This window comes from Ictidomys tridecemlineatus, chromosome 2 (genome assembly GCF_052094955.1).
Source record: "Ictidomys tridecemlineatus isolate mIctTri1 chromosome 2, mIctTri1.hap1, whole genome shotgun sequence".
In the NCBI taxonomy this organism is placed as follows: Eukaryota; Metazoa; Chordata; class Mammalia; order Rodentia; family Sciuridae; genus Ictidomys; species Ictidomys tridecemlineatus.
The window spans coordinates 5,228,427-5,247,956 of NC_135478.1; the positions used below are offsets into that span (position 1 = coordinate 5,228,427).

Sequence of the window (19,530 nt, forward strand, 5' to 3'; positions counted from 1 at the left end):
GTGAGGCGGAGCATCATGGTGGCAGGGAGCCACAGAGGAGAGCCACTCCCATCAGGGAGGTGGGAAGCCGAGAGAGCATCCAGGGGGCCGGGGACAGAACATAAACCCCAAAGGCACTTCCTCCAGCCACATCCTGTTGACCTCGTTACCACCAGCACAGTAGCCCTATCAAACTGTTCATCTATCAACTGGATTAATCCACCAGTTAGGTCACAGCTCTCATTGTGACCTAATCGTGGCCTTCGGGGGGACACTTCATATCTAAACCGTAACAGAGGCTCCTAGCCCAGCCCAGGGGTAACTGGCAAGGCCTTCCGGAGGAAGTGTCCAGAGAGCAGGATGGCACAGACCCGGAGCTGGCCAGGCAGAAGACATGGCATTCCTGGTAGGGCTGCAGCTGGGCCGAGGCCCGGAGCTGGTCTGGGGTGCACCGTGCCAGGCCCATGGGAGAACTTTCAGGATTCAGTGCCTGGTTTCCGTCACCAGCACCAAAGGAAGGAAAAAAAAAAAAAAAAAAACCCTGTGTACACACACCCACAACCAGCTGGGCACCGTGGCCCAGGGCCCGACTTGCAGGTTAGAAGGACAGCCTGGATGCCGGTGGGAGGGGCGGTGGCTGGGGCAAGACTGGAGGCAGAGAGGCCAGGGCTGAGGCTGCCACAATGATTCAGTTGTGGGAACTGGGCAGAGGAGGGAGATGGACCCATCTCAGGACCCAGGGAGAAGCAGAGCGTCAAGAAGGTGCCAGGAGGCGTGTGGAATGACTCAGATTCCTGTCCTCAAAGGTGGCGTGGATAAGTTCTCAGCCAAGAAGCCACAGGTGGAAAAGAAAACGGGTTTGGTGGAGGATGGCTTTAGCGTGGTGTGTCCGGCCCAGAACAGCCAGCTGGTGTTGGATTCGCAGGCTTGGTCCTGGGGGAAGAAACCAGAGGATGGAGATGCTGGTCACGGCTTCCGGGGGTGAGAGTTCTCAGCGAGGGGAGGGTAAGAGGAGGGCCAGCGGGGAGGAAAGCAACCTGAACTGCAGACAGAACAGCAGAGAAGAGGTGAAGGGGAGGTCCAGTTCTTGGACACAAACCCCATTAGGGGGCACAAATACCAGATGGGCTGTTGGCCACTGGGGGTGGCTATAGTGGGAAGAAGTGTCCTGGACCAGGAGAGGCCACAGTAGTTAGGGTCGGGTAGAAACAGCAGGCAGAGTCCCACTCTCCAACAGTGCACCAAGTTTCTCTCTGTCCTAGAATGCCCAGTGGCATCCACAGAAATGAACTCCAGCCTGGCACAGACCAGCTGCGTGACTCTGGGTAAGGCATTCAGCATCTCTGAGATGCAGTTGGTTCATCCGTGAAGCGGAACGGTGATGGCATCTTTCTAAACCGTGGCTGACGTTTCCAACACAGGGAGGCAGTCCTGGCCCCTGGGCAAGGCCGCCGTGGTGCCGGGCTGCTGACCAGTGGTGCCTCGGGCAGTCCTGACGTGGGTGTGGGCAAGGTCCATTTTCCCGGAAAACAGTCTGGCTTTGCCCTACCTGAACGTACCTCCTGGAACGTGGTCACCAGGGGGTGGCCGAGAGGCCCAGCCACCAGCAGGTGGGAAAGGCAGGGGCCGCTGGTCGGCCAGGTTGAGTGAATGAAGGCCCCAGCAGAGCACAGCCTGGCACCGCCGTTCCCCCGCCCTGAGGGGCCGACCTGGGCTGGGAATCGGTTCCTAAGTGGTGAGCTGGGCCTGGGAGCTCACTCCCCACCCAAAACGCCCTGCGGAGCCCCTGTGTCTTCTGCCAGCCATCCCGCCTTTTCGTCTCTCTCGTACTAATGCGATTTGCTGTTTTAAAAGTCCCCCTTTGAGCCGAGTGTGGTGATTGTGATCCCAGCAGCTCCGGAGGCTGAGGCAGGAGGATCGTGAGTTCAAAGGCAGTCTCAGCAATGGGGAGGCGCTAAGCAACTCAGTGAGACCCTGTCTCTAAGTGAAATACAAAATCGGGCTGGGATGGGGCTCAGTGGCCGAGAGTGTCCCTGAGTTTAATCCCCGGTACCCCTCCCAAAAAAGTCCCTCTTTGATTGTGCACACACACACACACACACACACACACACAGACTCACACACTTGGAATGCTATTCAGCCCTAAAAGGGAGGAAATTCTGGCGCTCCAATGTAGATGAACATGGGACTTGCTGTTGAGCTAAGTCAACCAGTCACAAAGGCAAATCCTGTGTGGCTCCACTCACAGAGGTCCCTGGAGCCAGTTCCTAGAGGTGGTGGGAACCAGGGCTGGGCGGGGGGTGGGGATGTTGGATGGGGACAGTGTCAACTTGGGAAGATGAGGAAGTTCTGGAGAGGGTGGTAGGGACGGCTGCAAACACGGGAATGCGCCTCAAGCCCCTGGACTTGAGGCTTCAGAATGGTGATGGCCAAGTCTATTATGTGGATTTTGTCACATGCAAAAGAGTTTTTAGAAGCCATCCTCAGCCACACTCCCTTTATAAAAACCTGTGAAACATGAAGCACGCTCTGGCTCCTGGCTCGGCCCTCGGGCTTCCTGGTGCAGCGGCCCCTCGGCCCCTCGGTGGGGTGCTCCTCACAGCCCTGCTTGCTGTGTTCGCGTGTGCGTTTGGGGCCGTGGACACAATTAGAAAGTCTTCTGTGTTTTTGTCTCTTAAACTGCTCTCGGCCCCGCCCTCTCCTCTATCCTTCCTCCTTCCATCCTCCGGTTTCATGCACGTTGGACCTTTGCAGTGGTCCCTCAGGTTGCTGAGGCTCTGAAAGCCACCGTTGAACCCGCGTGACAACAGCTGGCCGCCTTGCCCACGCGAGGTGTGCCCTCAGGACACTCACAGTATTGAGCGCTGTCACCGCTGTCACCACTGTCACCGCTGTCCGCTTCCAGATGCACCTTTTCCTTGAGTCCCTCTGTTCTTCAGGGTGGGTATTTGCTATTAACTGGTCTTGGAATTTGTCTTGTCTTTCTTCTCCCATCACCGATATGCCATCAGACTCACACGGTGAATTGTCAATCTCAGAGATTGCCTTTTTGGGGTTTTAACATTCACCGTCTGTCCACTTCTATAGTCTCTACTTCCCTGCTGAGTTTCCTCTTTGTTCATTCGCCTAGAGCTAATTTCAGCCGGGAGCTGTGGTGCGCACCCTGTAATCCCAGGGTCTTGGGAGGCTGAGGCAGGGGGATGGCAAGTTTGAGGCCAACCTCAGCAACTTAGCAAGACCCTGTCTCAAAATAAAAAATAAAACGGCTGGGGATGGCTCAGTGGCTAAGCACCCCTAGGTTAAATCCCCCCCAGTGCCAAAAGGAAAAAGAAAAATTAATTTCTGAATATATTTGTAAAAGCTGCTTCAAAGTCCTTATCTGATAATCCCCATATCTGAATATCTGGGTCATCCCTGAATCAGCCTCCATTCTTCTTCCTCCTTTTCTTTTCTTTTTTTTTTTTTTTTAAATGATGCTGGGGATCGAACCGAGGGCCTTTTGCATTTGAGGCAAGCACTGTATCTGCAGCCCCTCCTTCTACTTCTCCTCCTGACCCAGGGTGCTCTGTCATACCTACATTCCCCAGCCCCCACTCTTTAGTTGTTTTGTTTTGAGGCACAATCTTGATAAGTTGTGCAGACTGGCCTTGAAGTTGCCATCCTCCTGCCTCGGCCTCCCGAGTCCTGGCATCGCAGGCGTGAGCCACCCCACCCGGCTCATTTTCATTCTTGACCGTGAGGTCACGTTCTCCTGTTTCTTCACATGTCCAGTAAATTTAGATCACATTCTGGACATTGTGCCAGATACTTGTCAGGTTGTGGGTTCTGGTATGTTCCTCTGAACAGTATTGATTTTTAAACATTTTAATTACTTTTTATCAGGCAATTAACCCAGCTGGACTCAAACTCCGAAGTCTGGTTGGCAGGTGAAACGTTGGTTTTTGGGGCTGGGAACGGAGCTCAACCTGGAAAGAAAGCCCTTGCCTGCCATGGACACAGGCCCTGGGTTCCGTCCCCAGCATCACAAAAACCAAACAAATTAACAGTTGTTTTTTGAGGCGTATCTAGACTGTTCGAGGCCACCCTGCATATGTGTGGTTCAGGGGTCAGCAGAGGCACAGAGTTTTGTGTGGAATTTGGGGTTCCCATCGTTGGCCGTTCCTAGATCCTCTGCCACATTGTCTCTAGTCTGTCCTCTTATTCTTCAAACCTTTTTTTTCCCAGTGCTAGGGCCAAACCCAAGTCCTCACGCGCTAGGCCAGCGCTCTCCACTGAGCCTCTCACCTCCGTCCTCCCCACCTCCCTTCTTGCTGGTTTGGGTCACTGTGTAACCCAATATCCTGCAATGACGGGAAGCTCCAGTCCTCTGCTGCCCGGTGTGATGGCCACTGGCTACTTGTAGCAATTAGGAACTCCCGTATCGCTGATGCAACCACAGACCTGAATTTTAAATTTAGCCTCTGCCCTGCTGGGAATGGAACCCAGGGCCTCCTACACCCCAGGCCCCCAGCCCCAGTTCATTTCGCAGCGGCCTCTGGCCTCTGACGCCCCATTAGACAGCGCAGCCCGGGAGCTTCCAGGTCATGGCTTTATGTTGAGTCCCGAGCTGGTCACCTGGGTCTGAGGCGCTACCAGCCACAGAGCTCTCCGGGGGTTTTCTATTAGCGTCTACGCAATTTGCTTTTCTTGTTTGGCTCAATGATCCTCCCAAGTCAGGGAGCGCAGCGCTCTTCCACCTCCCTCCCACCCCCACTCCCACCTCCCTCCCACCCCCACCCCACTGTGGGTCATTTTTTTAAATAAAAAAAATATCCTTTGGGTAAAGTGTCAAATGCAGTGTCCTCACCGTTTCCTGCGCTCACTTCAGTGTGGCCCAGTGTCTGGCTGCGGCCCAGCAGCCCACTCCAGAATGGCTTCGTCTTTCAAAATCAAAATTCTCCTCGGTCAGCCTGCTCCCCTCCCCCAGCCCTTGTCATCCGCCATCCCAGTGTTTGTGGATGTGCCTTCTCTGGGGACCTCCTGTAAGTGGGATCCTAACGGTCTTTGCCGGTCTTTGTCCTTTCGTGACTCATGACTTCACTCGGCCCAGCGCCTTCCAGGTCCATCCCCCTGCCTCTTCCTCCTCCCTTTCCACTCTCCCTCGGCACCTGATACCACAGAGTCCTGAGGTTTCCCATCCCCAGCTGTTGGACACAAGGTTGCTTCCAGCTTTCGCCGGGAGGGAAGGAGGGGCCACAGGGGAGCACTCTGGGGAGGGATGGGTGTGTTTGTTGTCTTGACTGAGGGGACGGCTTCACGGGTGTGTGCCTGTCAACGCACTGTGTCACCCACTGAGCGCAGACAGGGCCTTGCGTGTTGATTACACTCAAGAAAGCTTTTTTTTTCTTTAAACCACGTGTTACTCTGCTTTCAGTCACTGTGACAGGGACCGGAGATAGACAGCTCAGCTCAGGAGGAGGAAAGGATAGCTCTTAGAGGTTGGGGTCCACGGCTGGTGGGTCTCTGCTCTGGGCCCTGGGTGGAGTGACCTGGCTAGCCTCTCGGCTGCTTGAAGCAAAACAAGGAAGGGCTGGGCCTCCCGTCCCCTTCAGGGCAGCCCCAGTGACCTCACTTCCTCTGGACGTCCCCCCGCCCCCAGGAGCCACAGATTGGGGAGCAGACCTTTAGCATCGGCCTCTGAGGGACCATAAAGCCTCGCGGGCTCCCTCCACTCCTTCCTGTGCGCTGATCACGTCCCCAGAGAGGTGACAGTCGTCCTCACCGCCCGCTCCTGTCCAGGGACTGGACTCTCAGAGCTGCGACCCCTCCTCCCTCCGTTCTGAGCCTCCCTGACTCCCCTGTACACACCCAGCCCCGCTGGGGGCTCCTGGGGGTCTCCCCCGGACCTGGCCCTCGCTGTTTGGAGGCTGCCCCGGAGCCAGACATGCCCTCCAGGCCCCACAGAGCCAGAGATGGACCAGGGGGACCGGGGGGCTGGGAGAGGGCTCTGCCCAGGAGGGAGGGCAGGGGCGCCTCTTCAGTGGGGGATTCCGTCCGATCCAGGGCTCGGAGACAGGCAGGACTGACCCAGGGGAGGAGGGGGCCGTTTCAGGAAAAGGCCCCCGTGGGTGGTCTGGGGGCTCCTAGGTCTGGACCCCAGGCAGCTGAGGCAACACAGGGACTTGAGTGGAGCTGTAGAAGGTAGAAGATTCTAGAAGGGCCAGCCGGCGGGGGCCTCTCTTTGCTTCCTCGTGGCAGCCAGTGCAGGGCAGCGTTGACCAGGCGGCTGTGGCTCGACCCACCCCCAACCTCATGGCCCCAGTGCCCGCTGTGGGGTTTGGGGGAATAGGGGGTCAAGGGGTGGCTCCAACAGGAGCCACCGGGGGAGGAGGCTGGGGATCTCAGGGAGCCTGGCTCGCTTCACAAGACCCTGAGGCTGTCAGGAGGCGTGAACCCGAAGGAGTTCTTCCCTGGCTCCTGGCCCCCTGAAAGCCGGAGGGAGGGTGGAGAGGAGGCCGCTCCTTCAGGACCTCCCCGGGCAGAGGCAGGCCTGGGTGCCCAGAGCCCTGAGCCCACCGGCGGGCGCAGCAGCCCCTCCCCTCCCCACGGAGGGAGCTGGCAACCTTGGCTGTCCCCTGTGCTGACCACGCGCCCTGTGACCAGTGTCCAGCCCGTCTCTCCTCGAGCCTCGGCCTTCCCAGCCCCCCAGTGGCCCTCCTTTGTGAGGACAGGGTGGAGGTTGAGGCCACCCTGCGTCCTCACAGAGGTGGGTTGTTTTTCTAGCTCAAGTCCTGGGTGCCCACCCGCTTGTCCTCTGTGTGTCTGACCTGCTCCTTGGCCCCCTTTGCACACATGCAGTCGGCACCCAGCTGTCACACCAGGGCCCGTTGGAAGCCCTGAGGACACAGCAATGGCTCAGAGGACATTCTTGGCCTTTGTGAGGCTTGCGCCTTGCAGTGAGCAGACAGTAAGTAAGAAAACAGATGCAGCAGGGCCAGAGGGCCAGGGGGACCACCCCGGTCAGGCGACAGAACACTGGCTGCTTTGGTTTGTGGTCTTAGAAGATTTCTCAGGAAGTAAAGTGTGAGCTGAAAGGAGAGTGACAAGACAGCTAGACTCAGGGCTGGCTGGGGAATTTGTTCCACTCCAGCACTTTGAGCCGATCAGTATCTATGTTGAGTCTATGTTGAATCTCTGTTGAAGTGTCACTGGGAAGTCAAACAGCGTGAACCTGGTAAGTTGAATGGCACGTGCAAAGGCCCTGAAGCACGTTGAGTTGGAAGTCCAGAAGTGAGCTATTGCAGTGAATCAAACAGGGAGGGGGAGGCCAAGAGGGTGCCTAAGTATGAGAGGCCCGGACAAGGCAGAGCCCCAGACTTAGGGCCCTCCTTGGGGGTCTTTGGGAGGGAGCAGCACGGTAGTACCCTGGAGCCATGTGCCTTTCTGCAGAGTGCTGCTGGGGCTCGGGCCATCTGGAAGGGACAGCCAGGGCCCAGTGCAGAGGTGGCTGTGGTTATCTACAAACAACCCCTTTGCAGCACATCATGTGTTACTGCCTGGGCCTCGGGCCACAGGAATCAGGTGACCCAGGCAGCAAGCCCGGCTGGGGAGGGAGGGGAGCATGCGTTGGGGGCAACAGAACCAATTTCCATTTTCTTGATCTGGGCAAGTCCTGCCCTCCAGCTGGACTGAAAACAAAACCAGCCTCTGTGCACAGTCCTGCTGTTGGGGTGGTACCGGGTTCCTGGGGTTCAGGGAATCCCTGGGGAAGGGCTTACACAATCTCAGGCCCCCCAGGACCAGGGGAGAGATCAGCTCTTCCCACCCCCGTGCCCTGTGCCACACAAAGCCCTAGTCTCTTTCTCCCTCAACCCAGGGATATTTTTAGCCACTAAGAAGGATTATCAGCTGCCACCCAGGTGGCAGGGCAGGGCTGGGAGCCGGGCCAGGAGGCTTCAAAGAACAGGCAGGCTGGGGGACCAGGGGCAGCCGAGGTGTGGGGATGCTGGAGCAGACACACACACACACACACACACACCCCGGTTACTCTCCAGATGACCTGGAGGCCACCCCGGGCTGCATCCGGGGGAACACAGGAGGCTCAGGGAGGGCTCCCAGGCTGTGTGCGGCCACTTGGATGCTGGGGACCACCCGGCCAGCACCTCCCCACCCCCATCACAGCCCCTAAACCTCCCCCTGGCCCCACCCCAGGCATCACTCCCAGCCTCCCCCATGGAAGGGGCCACTCTAGGTCCCATTTTACAGATGATGACACTGAGGCACAGAAGCCAGGTCACCTGCCTGAGGTGGCACAACTGGTGAGTGAGGCCAAAAGCAAGTCAGAGGTGATACCTGCGTGGGTGTCTGTAGGTTCTCAGCCACTGCCCTTGACCCCCTGGCCCAGAGCCTAGGACCTGGCCATGACCACTGTACAGATGGGTAAGCAAGGCCCAGGGGGGCAGCGCCACTGGGAAGAACTAGAGGAGCTGGGGTGCCAAAGGTGACAATCCAGGGGAGCACAGCTCAGGGCTCTTCCCTCAGGAGGATAATCTGGGTCTTTCCTGCCAGAGACGCCCAGTGACAGCCATGCCTGAGCCCCTCCTGCATGCCAGGCCCTGCCTGGGTCTTCCTGTGCAGGGTCTGGGGTGGGGCGCTGCTGGGTGTGCCTCAGGAGGATCCTGAAGCCCTTGAAGCACTGGGGACAGGACTGCAGTCTGCTGGCTCCAGACCCTGCTCTCCTCTCAAACCACAGCATCACTTATTTATGCATCAAGAAAGGAAAGTGCGGGCCTGGGGTTGTAGCTCAGTGGGTCGAGCGCTCGCCTCGCGCACAAGGCCCTGGGTTCAATCCCCTGCACCACAAGATAAAGGAAGGAAAGTGGGCAGGGACGGGTGGGTCAGGGGGCAGGGCTCCTCCGTGAGACCTCTGCTGTCATGGTTCTCTGGCTTGGAAAGTGTGTTTCTGGTCCCCTTTGTGGCTTTGGACCAGAAGGGGCTGGGCCTGCTGCAGCTGGGAGGACTAGGTTTGAGAACCACGCTGCCTTCCCCACCCCAAGCCTGGCCAGTTCCTGACCGCGCGGTGAAGGAGGCAGAGCTGGGGAGGTGCTTTAACTGGACAACCATGGCCACGAGGTGGTTCCTCCAGGAGATGGGGCCGACTGAGCAGGGCTTTGGAGGAGGCACGGGAGTTTTCAAACAGACCGGGAGGCCTGCAGGCTCCCAGGGCAGAGGCCTCACCTCCTTTCCCACTGTGTTGTGTCCCAGCGCTCAGCACAGTGGAGTGCACTTGTAAAAAGACGGCTCTGTGTGCAGGGTCACGCGGTGCCTGGCGTGGGTTTTGAGGCTGGGGGTGTAAGTGGAGACCTAGAATCATGGGCAGCTCAGGGTGGCTCCATGCACCAAGGACCCCAATCTGAAGACCCTCAGGTTGGGGCAGAATCATGGAGCTGGCCCGGGACTCCTGGGATCTGGCTCCAGCTCCCGCTCCTTCTGCTCTCGGGTCTTTCGGGTGGGTGGGAGAGTCCCTTAGAGGAGGCTGTAGAGGGAGGCTGTAGAGGTCCCCCGTGACCTTGGCTGTGCCCGTGAGGCTGGGTCCAGGCGCAGCTGGGGGCGCCAGGCAGGGCTGGAACACTGTCAGGCGCAGGATGAGGCAGGCTGCCAGTCAGGGATGACAGCCGGCTTCTCTAGAGAGATCAACCCTCTGGCTCTTGCCCTGGGTCTAGACGAGCCACTGTCACACACCCGCGATGCTTGTTAGCTGCTGACTCCGAGAACCCCCACAGGATGTCCAGCACGTCACTGGCGCCTTAATGACCTGGTTCATCGCAGCCCCTTCCTGGGGACCAGCCATCCGCACGGGTCTGAACCTCGGCCCCACACTGACCGGACCTCCCTGCGCCCACCTGCTCCCATCCTGGGCCCCTGAGTCTACCCCGCCTCCTGTGTCCGTGGGGACACCGAGGCCCTCCTGCTTGTCTTGTCCAAGGCAGACAGAGCCAGCTCATCCCCTGACGCAGCCCACTCCTCGGGTCCCTGGCTCTTCAGTCTGGAAGGCCAGTTTCGGGCAGGGTCACAGCGAGGGCGCAGACGGAATTAGGCTGCAAATCGGCTGACCTTGAGAGGGGGGATCATCCTGGATTAGCCAGGAGGCCAGTGTCGACAGAGTCCCCTTGGAGGACAGGCAGGGTCCAGGGAGAAGTCGCTGGAGACCAGGAGCCACACCCCCCACCTACCGAGGGCTGTGAGGCCTCCAGAATCTGCAAGAGGCCGGCGGGAAGCCTCCTCAGAGCCTCCCAGAGCCCTGCATTAGCCCAGGGAGACCCGTTTTGGACTTCTGACCCACAGCACCCTGGATCCTAGATTCTGTGTTGTTTAAAGCCACCAAGTTTGCGGTCTCTTGCGAGAGCACCCAGAGGAGACCCGCCAGCATCACAGGCTGACTCCTGGGTTGGGATTTCCCATCAGTAGCGATACCCGTGTGGCGGTGTGCTCTTGGGCAGCTCCGGTCCTTTCTGTTTCTGGGGGCGTGGGGGACACTGGAGGTCACCCAGGCCCTCACGCACACTAGCATGTGCTCGGCCACCGAGCCTTTTGGTTTCAGTGTTTATTTGTGTTTTCTTTTTTTAGCTTTTTTTTTTTTTTTTCCCTCTTTTTGCAGTGCTTGGGGAAGGAACCCAGGTCCTTACACATCCCAGGCACCGAGCCACCATCCCCAACCCTCAGTATTTTAAATTTTATTTTATTTTATTTTTGCTGATGTTTTTATTGTTTGCAGTATTGGGGGTCAAACCCAAGACCTCACGTATGCTAGGCAAGAACTCTACATGAGTTCATTTTTTAATAGACAAAAACTGTGTGTGTGTGATGACTGGGCTCAGTGGCACATTATCCCAGGGACTCGGGAGGCGGAGGTAGGAGGATTGCAAGTTAGAGGCCAGCCTTAGCAGTTTAGCAAAACCTTGTCTCAAAATTTAAAGAAGGGGAGGATGTAGCTCAGTGAAAAAGCACCCCTGGGTTAAAAACCCCAGGACAAAAAGAAACATGTATATATTTGTAGCGAGTATTCATTGTGCAGTGGCTACATTAAAGCACCTAGGCATTATGTCACAGGGGTACCTTTTTGTGTGTGCTGAGAACACTTAAAGTCCACTCAGGAGCAATTTTCAAATATATAATACATTGTTACCGTGGTCACCATGCTCTTCAAGAGATCCTTGAGCTTACCCCTAACTGAAATCTTGTATTCTTTGACCGCTGCCTCCCCACCCCTCCAGCCCCCGCTCACACCTGGGCCTTTGCTGAAGCCTTAGCTCTTGGCCCTTCCTCACCCCAGATTCCTCTGCGTCTAGACCCTTCTCACCACCTCGCTTCATTGGGACAGTCCACAGCACTGTCTAGAGGCCACCCCATGCGTGGCATGGCCGGCAGCCCTAGTCTCCCATCTCAACGCCAAGGACAACAGCACCTCGCTGCCACTGACGGAAGTGGTTTTAGATAGAGTTGCTTTAGATAAAGTGAAGCCCACAGCTGCGACCCGGGGAGTGGCCCCGAGAAATGGAACACTGCCACCCACGCAGGACACGCGGACGTGCTCACGGCAGCTTTGCCCCTAATTACCCAGAGCTGGAAGCAGCCCAGGTGTCCATCAGCAAACGATAAGGAGCCAACTCTGGCTCATCCGGACAGTGCACAGGAGTCACCCCATGGACACAGAGGCGTAGAGGAGTCCTGGCAGCAGGACAGTCTGTGGTGTGCAGGACACCAGACGCACACAGGCAGCGCGTGCAGCCATTTATCCAACGTTCTAGAAGTGACAAAACTAATCTGTGATGACCGATATTAAAAGTATGGGATAGAAGTTAACTTTGGGCAGCAGAGGTGGAGGAAGGGACACATGAGAACTTTCTGGAAAGAATGTGGGTAGGAGGAGATTGGGTCACCTAGGTGCGTAGATTGGTCCAGACTCAGCCACTGTAAACTTGAGATGCATTCCCTCCAGCAAATTTTACCTTGAAAGAAAAAAACAAAGGGTAAGCAAATATTGAGCCCGAGTTAATGATCTGCACACCGAGATGTTTTGGGGGGTGTGGTTTGATGTCTGCTGCTTACTTTGAAATGCATCCAGGAAAATGAGATGAACTGATGGACGGGTCATTGGGACGGACGGGCAGGCGTGCGATGAAGCAGACAGAACAAAATGTGAAGGGCAGATCCAACGGTGGGTTCACGGCATTCAGAGTAGTCTTTCAGCTACTCTGCAGGGCTGAATTTTTTCATTATAAAATGTTGGGTGAAATGATCCAAATCTCCCTTCTGGCCCCTGTTCCTTGCATGCCCTGCCCCCCTCACCTCCTCCCTGTGTCCCCCTCACTCACTCAACTCCAGCCACATGGGCCTCCTTCCTAGACCTCCAGCACCCTGAGCTCCACCCTACCTCGGGGCCTTTGCACCTGCTGCTAATCTTCTGAAAAGCCCCTTCCCCAGGCCCCCTTCCTTTCCTACACTACCCTCTTTCGCCGTGAGTCTCGGTTCCTTCCAGAGCCCTCCTTGCTCACTACCTTCACAGCCACCCACTCGGCGTGTTGTCTCAGGCTCCATCACACTCTGGTATCTGGTCTTTATGAATCGGCTGCCTTCCTGCAGGCCTGTAAGTTCCACAGGAACAAAAAATGTCTTTCCCCCTCCCCCACTGTGTCTAATGCCCAGCCCCAACCTGGCATGAACAGGACAAATCAAACCAGGGACATCTGTGGCCTGAAAGCAATGGTGGGTGGGTGGGTGGGTGAGTAAGTGGGTGGGCTGACAGATGGGAGGATGGTAGAAGATAGCTGGATGGGTGGACAGACGATTCATGGACAGACGATGAATGAGTGAACAAAGACTTTCCAACTGGTGACTGGCGCTGTCCGCTCTTGGCTCAAGATCTCGGGACTGAAATGCAAATCAAAACCACCCTAAGATACCATCTCACTCCAGTAAGATTGGCAGCCATTAGGAAGTCAAACAACAACAAGTGCTGGCGAGGATGTGGGGAAAAGGGTACACTTGTTCATTGTTGGTGGGACTGCAAATTGGTGCAGCCAATTTGGAAAGCAGTATGGAGATTTCTTGGAAAGCTGGGAATGGAACCACCATTTGACCCAGCTATTCCCCTTCTCGGTCTATTCCCTAAAGACCTAAAAAGAGCATGCTACAAGGACACTGCTACATCGATGTTCATAGCAGCACAATTCACGATAGCAAGATTGTGGAACCAACCTAGATGCCCTTCAATAGATGAATGGATAAAAAAAATGTGGCATTTATACACAATGGAGTATTACTCTGCATTAAGAAACGACAAAATCATAGAATTTGGAGGGAAATGGATGGCATTAGAGCAGATTATGCTAAGTGAAGCTAGCCAATCTTTAAAAAACAAAAGCCAAATGACTCCTTTGATATAAGGGGAGTAACCAAGGACAGGGTAGGGACGAAGAGTTTGAGAAGAAGATTAACATTAGACAGGGATGAGAGGTGGGAGGGAAAGGGAGTGAGAAGGGAAATCGCATGGAAATGGAAGGTGATCCTCAGGGTTATACAAAATTACATATAAGAGGAAAGGAGGGGTAAGACAAGATAATACAAGTGGAAGAAAGGATTTACAGTAGAGAGGGTAGAGAGAGAAGAGGGGAGGGGAGGGGAGGGGAGGGGAGGGGGGATAGTAGAGAATAGGACAGACAGCAGAATACATCAGACACTAGAAAGGCAATATGTCAATCAATGGAAGGGTAACTGATGTGATACAGCAATCTGTATACGGGGTAAAGTTGGGAGTTCATAACCCGCTTGAATCCAACTGTGAAATATGATGTATTAAGAACTATGTAATGTTTTGAACGACCAACAATAAAAAAAAAAAAAAAAGATCTCGGGACAGAGGAGCTGCCCGGGTTCCTCAGCAGGTGGGGCCGGCCGAGTGGGCCGCTCACCAGGTGCTGCCCAGCTGCCCCCTCAGCCGTCACTCCCCGCCTGGCAAGCTCGGGCATGCGGCAGCTCTGCCCTGCTGTGGCCCAGCCTCCGGGGTGGATGGCCTCCTGCCATTCCTACGGGGAGTCCACCTTCTGAGGAGGGCCTGGAGGGACTCTGGATCCCCTCCGTCCTCTGTCTTCGGGGGGGTATTGGAGCCGCTTCCTGCAATGAAGGGCACCTTCCTGACATTAGAGGATTCAAGTTTATGACCCCAAGTGGCCACTCCCTTGACTTGTGGCCACCGTGTTGGCGCCTGAATAGTGCAGAATAATAACCCTGAGGAGCCGGGTTGTGCAGGGTCAGGAGGCCAAGCCCTTCCTACCCTGGGGCAGGCTGGGCTGAGAGGTGGGTACGACTGTCCCTGTTTTATGAATGAACCTGAGGTTTGGAGAGGTCAAGTCACCTGCCTGAGGACACACAGCCCATGTCTGCCCTGACGACTGGCCCTGACGCTCTGTTGGCTGGAAACGAGGGCCGAGGGTGGACTGTGACCAGGAACCCACTCACTGAGGCCGCAGAGGAGCCCCCGTGAGCGGGGCGGGGGACAGTGAGCGGGCCGAGGGTGCTCTTGTTCTGTGGCTCCCGAGGCTCAGTGCAGAGTGCTGACCACGGCACCTGTGTCCGCAGGATGCTGTCCAGCCTGAACGCGTGGCTGTGGCAGGAAAAGCTCTGGTTACCACCAAACTGCTCCTGGGAGCAGCTGGAGGACCGTGATGGCCGCGTCTTCGCCCACCCCCACCACATGCTGGCGGCCCTGCCCCTAGCCCTGGTCCTGGTGGCCCTGCGCATTGTCTTCGAGAGGTGAGTGTCCATGTGTGCTACCTCTGGCCGACCCTGTCACCTGTGTGTCCCTGCATGCGTGGGGTCCCCATCTGCAGTGTCCTGGGTGGGACCTGGCTTGGCACCACTTCCCTCTAGTGGCTGGTGGCTGGCTTACCCTGGGTGTGCCTCCACCTTCATGGAACAGGGCTGGGGACCTGGGAGGACATGGGTCTGGCCTTCAGAGGTGAGTAGAGGGACACCTGCCGGCTCCCTCCCGCCCAGGGCCTGAAGCTCCTCCCTCTGCCATGGGCTAGTCTGACCCGCCCCACCCCCTCCCCCTCTGCTCGCTCCTCCCCTCCCCCTCCCCTTACACTGGTCCTCCCCCTCCCCTTACACTGGTCCCCCCTCATGCCCCCCATTTGCCCCCAACCTCTGGCAGTCTGGTACCTGTTCCCCAAGTATGTGCCACCTGCCCAGATTCCCAGTGACCTGGCTGCCAAAACCCCTGGATTTTCAGTCATTTCCTGCGTGACCAGTGGGAGCCAGGCTCTCTCCCCTGAGCACCCTCTCTGGTGGGAGTCTTTGCTCCTACAGCTCCCCCCTGGGCAGGGCCCACAGAGACCCTGCTGCGCTGCAGTCTCGGGCACACAGACAGACCCCCGCCAGCCCCTCTCCTGTCCCGGCCCTGCCTGGCTCCCCACCTCCCAGTGGCCCTCCTAAGCCTGCACCCCACAGCCTCCCCACCACCCGCCACCGGCCCCTCACACCTGGGTCCAGTCTTGCCGCCTTCTGGGTGACCTCCGGCCTTGGCCCTGCTCCTGCCCTTGGGAATCAGGACCCCGGCGTCTGGGGGACAGGCAGTAAGGGACTCTCGACTTGGTTGGGGATGGGCGAAGGTACCTGGGAACCCCACATCCTGACGATGGTCCGGCTCCTACCCCCCACCCCCACGCCGTCCAGTACAACACGGGGTTCTGGGGCCCAGCGTGGGAGGCCAGCGCGGCAGGGGAGAGTTCTGACCCTGCCCCACGGTTCCCTGGGCTCCGGGCCTGTGGACCTTCCTCTTAGAGGGAGAAGAAAGACCCCCAGCCTCACGCCCTGCTGTGCGCCCACCCCTGGCCCTATAACGTGTTCCCCGCCACCTCCCCCACGCTCACCCTTCTCTCCTGGGCGCTAACGGGCTCCATGTCCCCTGCACTCAGATTCGTAGGCCTGCCCCTGGGCCGGTGGCTGGGAGTGCGGGATCGGGTCCGGAAACCTGCGAAGCCCAACGCCACGCTGGAGAGACACTTCCTGGAGACAGGGCGGAGACCCCAGGAGGTGAGTGCCCGTCGCCACCGCCACCCTGCTGCCCGTCGTGGATGGTGCCCGGCAGCGGTTTGTGACCACTTATTGGGGGCCAGGGAAGCTACGGTGTCCTCTGGCACTCCAACAAATGCCCAGCCTGCACGCCACCTGGATGCCCTGCTTGCCTGGGAAGCGAAGCCTCGCCCCCTCGAGCTGGGTGGGGGCGGGGTAAAGAAGTGAATCCCGCCCTCCATCCTGGGCATCAGCCGACACAGCTGCCCGCTGGGCAGATTCTGGGCTGGGAGGAGAGGAGTAATTCTTTCCCGGCTCTTGGGAAGGAAAAGAAGTCTGGCTGTGCCTGGGGGTGGTGACAGGCAGCCCTGTGACCGACCTCCGTTCCCACCCATGGAGTGGACTGCTCAGGGGACAGGGTCTGGGGGTGTGGGTCCTGAGAGGAAGGAAACTGTTTTCCCTGGTAAGGTCAGGACAACTCGGAAGAGCAGAGAGCTTTGCGGTCCCCCTCCCTCTGCAATCTCCTCTGTAGGAAGGGCTGAGGGCAAGCTCTCCACCGCTGCCTGGGGTGTAGGAAAGCCTCTTCCCCAGTCCCCTTCTCCATCAGTGTTCTGCTGCACTAGGGACGGGTCTTGGTCCTCACCAACCCAGTGTTCTGGGGCACACCCATCTCTCAATAGTAGACATGGCTACCTCACAGGCAAGATCTGGGGCTGCCAAGAGGGGGAACAGAGCCAGGTCCTGCTTATCCAGGGACCAGGGAAGGAAGCCACCATCAGGCCTCAGTGGCCCTGACTCCTGACACCCCTTTTCAGTCCCAGATGGCCCTCTTGGCCGCCCAGTGTGGCCTCACACTGCGGCAGACTCAGCGCTGGTTCCGGAGACGCCGGAACCAGGATCGGCCCTGCCTCTCCAAGAAGTTCTGCGAGGCCAGGTACCAGGGCCAGGGGAGGGCCAGGGAGGGGGTCTGTTGGGCAGCTGCCTCATGGGCTTCCTCCTGTCTGCAGCTGGAGGTTCGCCTTCTACCTGTGTACCTTCGTCGGTGGTGTCTCCGTCCTGTACAACGTGAGTACCCCGACTGCGCACTGTCCCACAAGCACCTGCAGGGCCTGTGCCCAAGACCTCCTGGGCACCAGGTTCTACAGTGAATGAACCACCGTGGGGAGAGAGGGGCAGAGGTGGAACTAGCCAGGGAAGGGTGGAAGGGTCTGCGCGGGAACCTTGGGGAGGCCCTGGCCCCTGGGTGGCAGCTGGTGTCTGACCTTCAGGACCTTGAGACACCCGTTTCTTTGCAGGAGTCATGGCTGTGGACTCCAGTGATGTGCTGGGAAAATTACCCAAACCAGGTGAGTGGCAAGGGTGACCACAGGCCCAAGACCCAAACTTGTACAACACACCAGAAATTCCCCTGAGTGCTGCTCTGGCTCTCTTACTCCTGTGTTCTGTAGAGAGGGGCCAGGAGTGAGGAGACTCCACAGAACCGCTGGCCTTGACCACCTCCTCACTCATGGGCGTTCAGCTGTGCTGGTTTTAAGCAAATGGGGAGGGTCCTGGGCCGTGGGCCTGCCAGGTAGGCGCCTCCACTGCCCACAGCTACCCTTGCCGTCCTTCCTGTCACAGACCCTGCAGCCAAAGCTGTACTGGTGGTACCTCCTGGAGCTGAGCTTCTACATCTCACTGGTCATCACGCTGCCCTTTGACATCAAGCGCAAGGTGAAGCCATGGGGAGGGACACCACGGGGAAGACGTGACCCAGTCTCTGGACAGGGAGCTGGGGTGCGGTGGGCTGCGGCCCCACCACCAGGAGGCCTGGGCTCCAGAGGTCACACCAATCTCCTGCGAGGGCCTGCCCCCAGCCCTAGGGTGGGGGCCCCTCCTGGCACCAAGGCTTATCTGGTGACCCACCGTCTCCTGCAGGACCTCAAGGAGCAGGTGGCGCATCACGTCGTGACTATCACCCTGATCACCTTCTCCTACAGCGCGAACCTGCTGCGCATTGGCTCGCTGGTGCTGCTGCTGCACGACTCGGCCGACTACCTGCTGGAGGTGGGCTGACCCGCACGCCCTGGAGATGAGGCCCCGCCCCCTCACCTCCTGAGGGGTGAGGCCCCGCCCCCCCGGTCTTCCCGAGCCAGGAGACCCTGCCCCCCACCTCCCGGGACCTGAGCCCCGCCCCCGCTCCCTAAGAGGGGACGCTCTCGCCCCTTTTCCCGTGAGAGGAGGCCCGCCCTGCCCTGCTCGCCCTGCCGCCCTGCCGCCCTGCCCTGCGTGCCAGCCTGGGTCCTGAGCGGCGCCCTCTGTCCCCCCCAGGCCTGTAAGATGTTCAACTACACGCGCTTCACGTTGGTGTGCGACGCGCTCTTCCTCATCTTCTCCTTTGTCTTCTTCTTCACCCGCCTCATACTCTACCCCACCCAGTGAGTCGGCCTCCCTCTCCCGTGGGGGCTAGAGGGGGGCGGGCATGTCTGAAACCCCGGCCCGCCTCGCCCTGGGTGCCCCGCCCCGGGAAGAGCTGGAGGTATTGGCTGGATTTTTCCAGGAGGCGGCAGGGAAGGGTGTGCCTGACACAGGGCACAGCATATGCCAAAGCTCAGAGGTGAGAGATCGGAACTGGGCTCAGGCTTCATGGGGCGCAGCCCTGGACACCAAGTGGGAGGAGGCGGACCATGGCGCAGCTTGCTGGAGTCCTCTACTCAATATTCATGGAGCCCCTCAAAGATGCCAGGCGCTGGGCATATGGCCGGGGCAGCAGTGCAAAGCCGCCTGCCCTCTGGGTGCTGGCAGTGTGGGTGGAAGCGGGCAGAGGGGCAAGGAGCCAAGTCTAGAGAAGGAGAGTGAGAAGGTAGGGTGAGAGGGAAGCTCGCGAGTGCATAGCTGGAAGTCAGCGGAGGGAGGTGAGAGAAGGACCGCGCTGACCCCGAGACGGGTTCCGGAGGGAGGGAGTGGCCGGCAGAGCCCGCGACTCAAAGACAGCGCGGGGGAGGAGAGGACCAGGGCCAGGCCGCAGGGAGGAGGCACCGGCGAGCAGCTCACGAGCGCCCTCGGGTGGCTACAGGGGACAGGCGGTGGGAAACAGGGGGCCGAGGGCGAGAGCGAAGCCACTGCCTTGGTACAGTGAGGTGAGGGTCGTGCAGACTCGGGAGGGCCACCAGGGTCCAGGCTGGGAACCGGTCCAGGAGGAGCTGCCTGGGGCATCGGGCTCCGTGGGACCTATGGAGAGACAGGGAGGAGGCAGGTCGACGTAGGCCTTCTGTAGGAGCCCCCATCTGTAGGAGCCCCCATCCGCAGCCGGTGACTGAAGACACCAGCCTGGATGGATCAGCTGGGGAGCCAGTGTGGACAGTGAGGCCGAGCCCCCTGATGTCCTCAGGCAGAGGGGGGCCTGGAGAGACTGGGAAGCAGCAGCCAATGACAGGCACAAGAGGAAAACAGTCTGCGCGGCCACTTCAGAGTCTCGAGGGAAAGGGGGGTCACCAGAGGGACAAAGAAGGGTGGAGAGAG

At 58.4% G+C, this 19,530-nt stretch overlaps 1 protein-coding gene and 1 long non-coding RNA gene across 2 annotated transcripts in view; one reads left to right on the forward strand and one right to left on the reverse strand.

Moving 5' to 3' along the window:
• The window catches only part of Cers4 (ceramide synthase 4), a 28,335-nt gene that overhangs the window by 7,591 nt on the left and 1,214 nt on the right, over nt 1-19,530 (forward strand). Inside the window, exons 2-9 of the mRNA XM_078035205.1 lie at nt 14,596-14,769; nt 15,933-16,050; nt 16,845-16,963; nt 17,037-17,094; nt 17,325-17,375; nt 17,650-17,742; nt 17,947-18,075; nt 18,340-18,446. Of these exons, the coding sequence (XP_077891331.1) occupies nt 14,597-14,769; nt 15,933-16,050; nt 16,845-16,963; nt 17,037-17,094; nt 17,325-17,375; nt 17,650-17,742; nt 17,947-18,075; nt 18,340-18,446 (848 nt within the window). The 5' untranslated portion in view covers nt 14,596. The remainder of the gene's footprint in view (nt 1-14,595; nt 14,770-15,932; nt 16,051-16,844; nt 16,964-17,036; nt 17,095-17,324; nt 17,376-17,649; nt 17,743-17,946; nt 18,076-18,339; nt 18,447-19,530) is intronic.
• Nucleotides 11,780-12,680, reverse strand: LOC120891530 (uncharacterized). The gene is made up of 3 exons (XR_013432007.1): nt 12,516-12,680; nt 12,067-12,220; nt 11,780-11,966 (listed from the first exon to the last, which is right to left on the reverse strand). It is a non-coding gene; the product is annotated as an uncharacterized LOC120891530 (long non-coding RNA).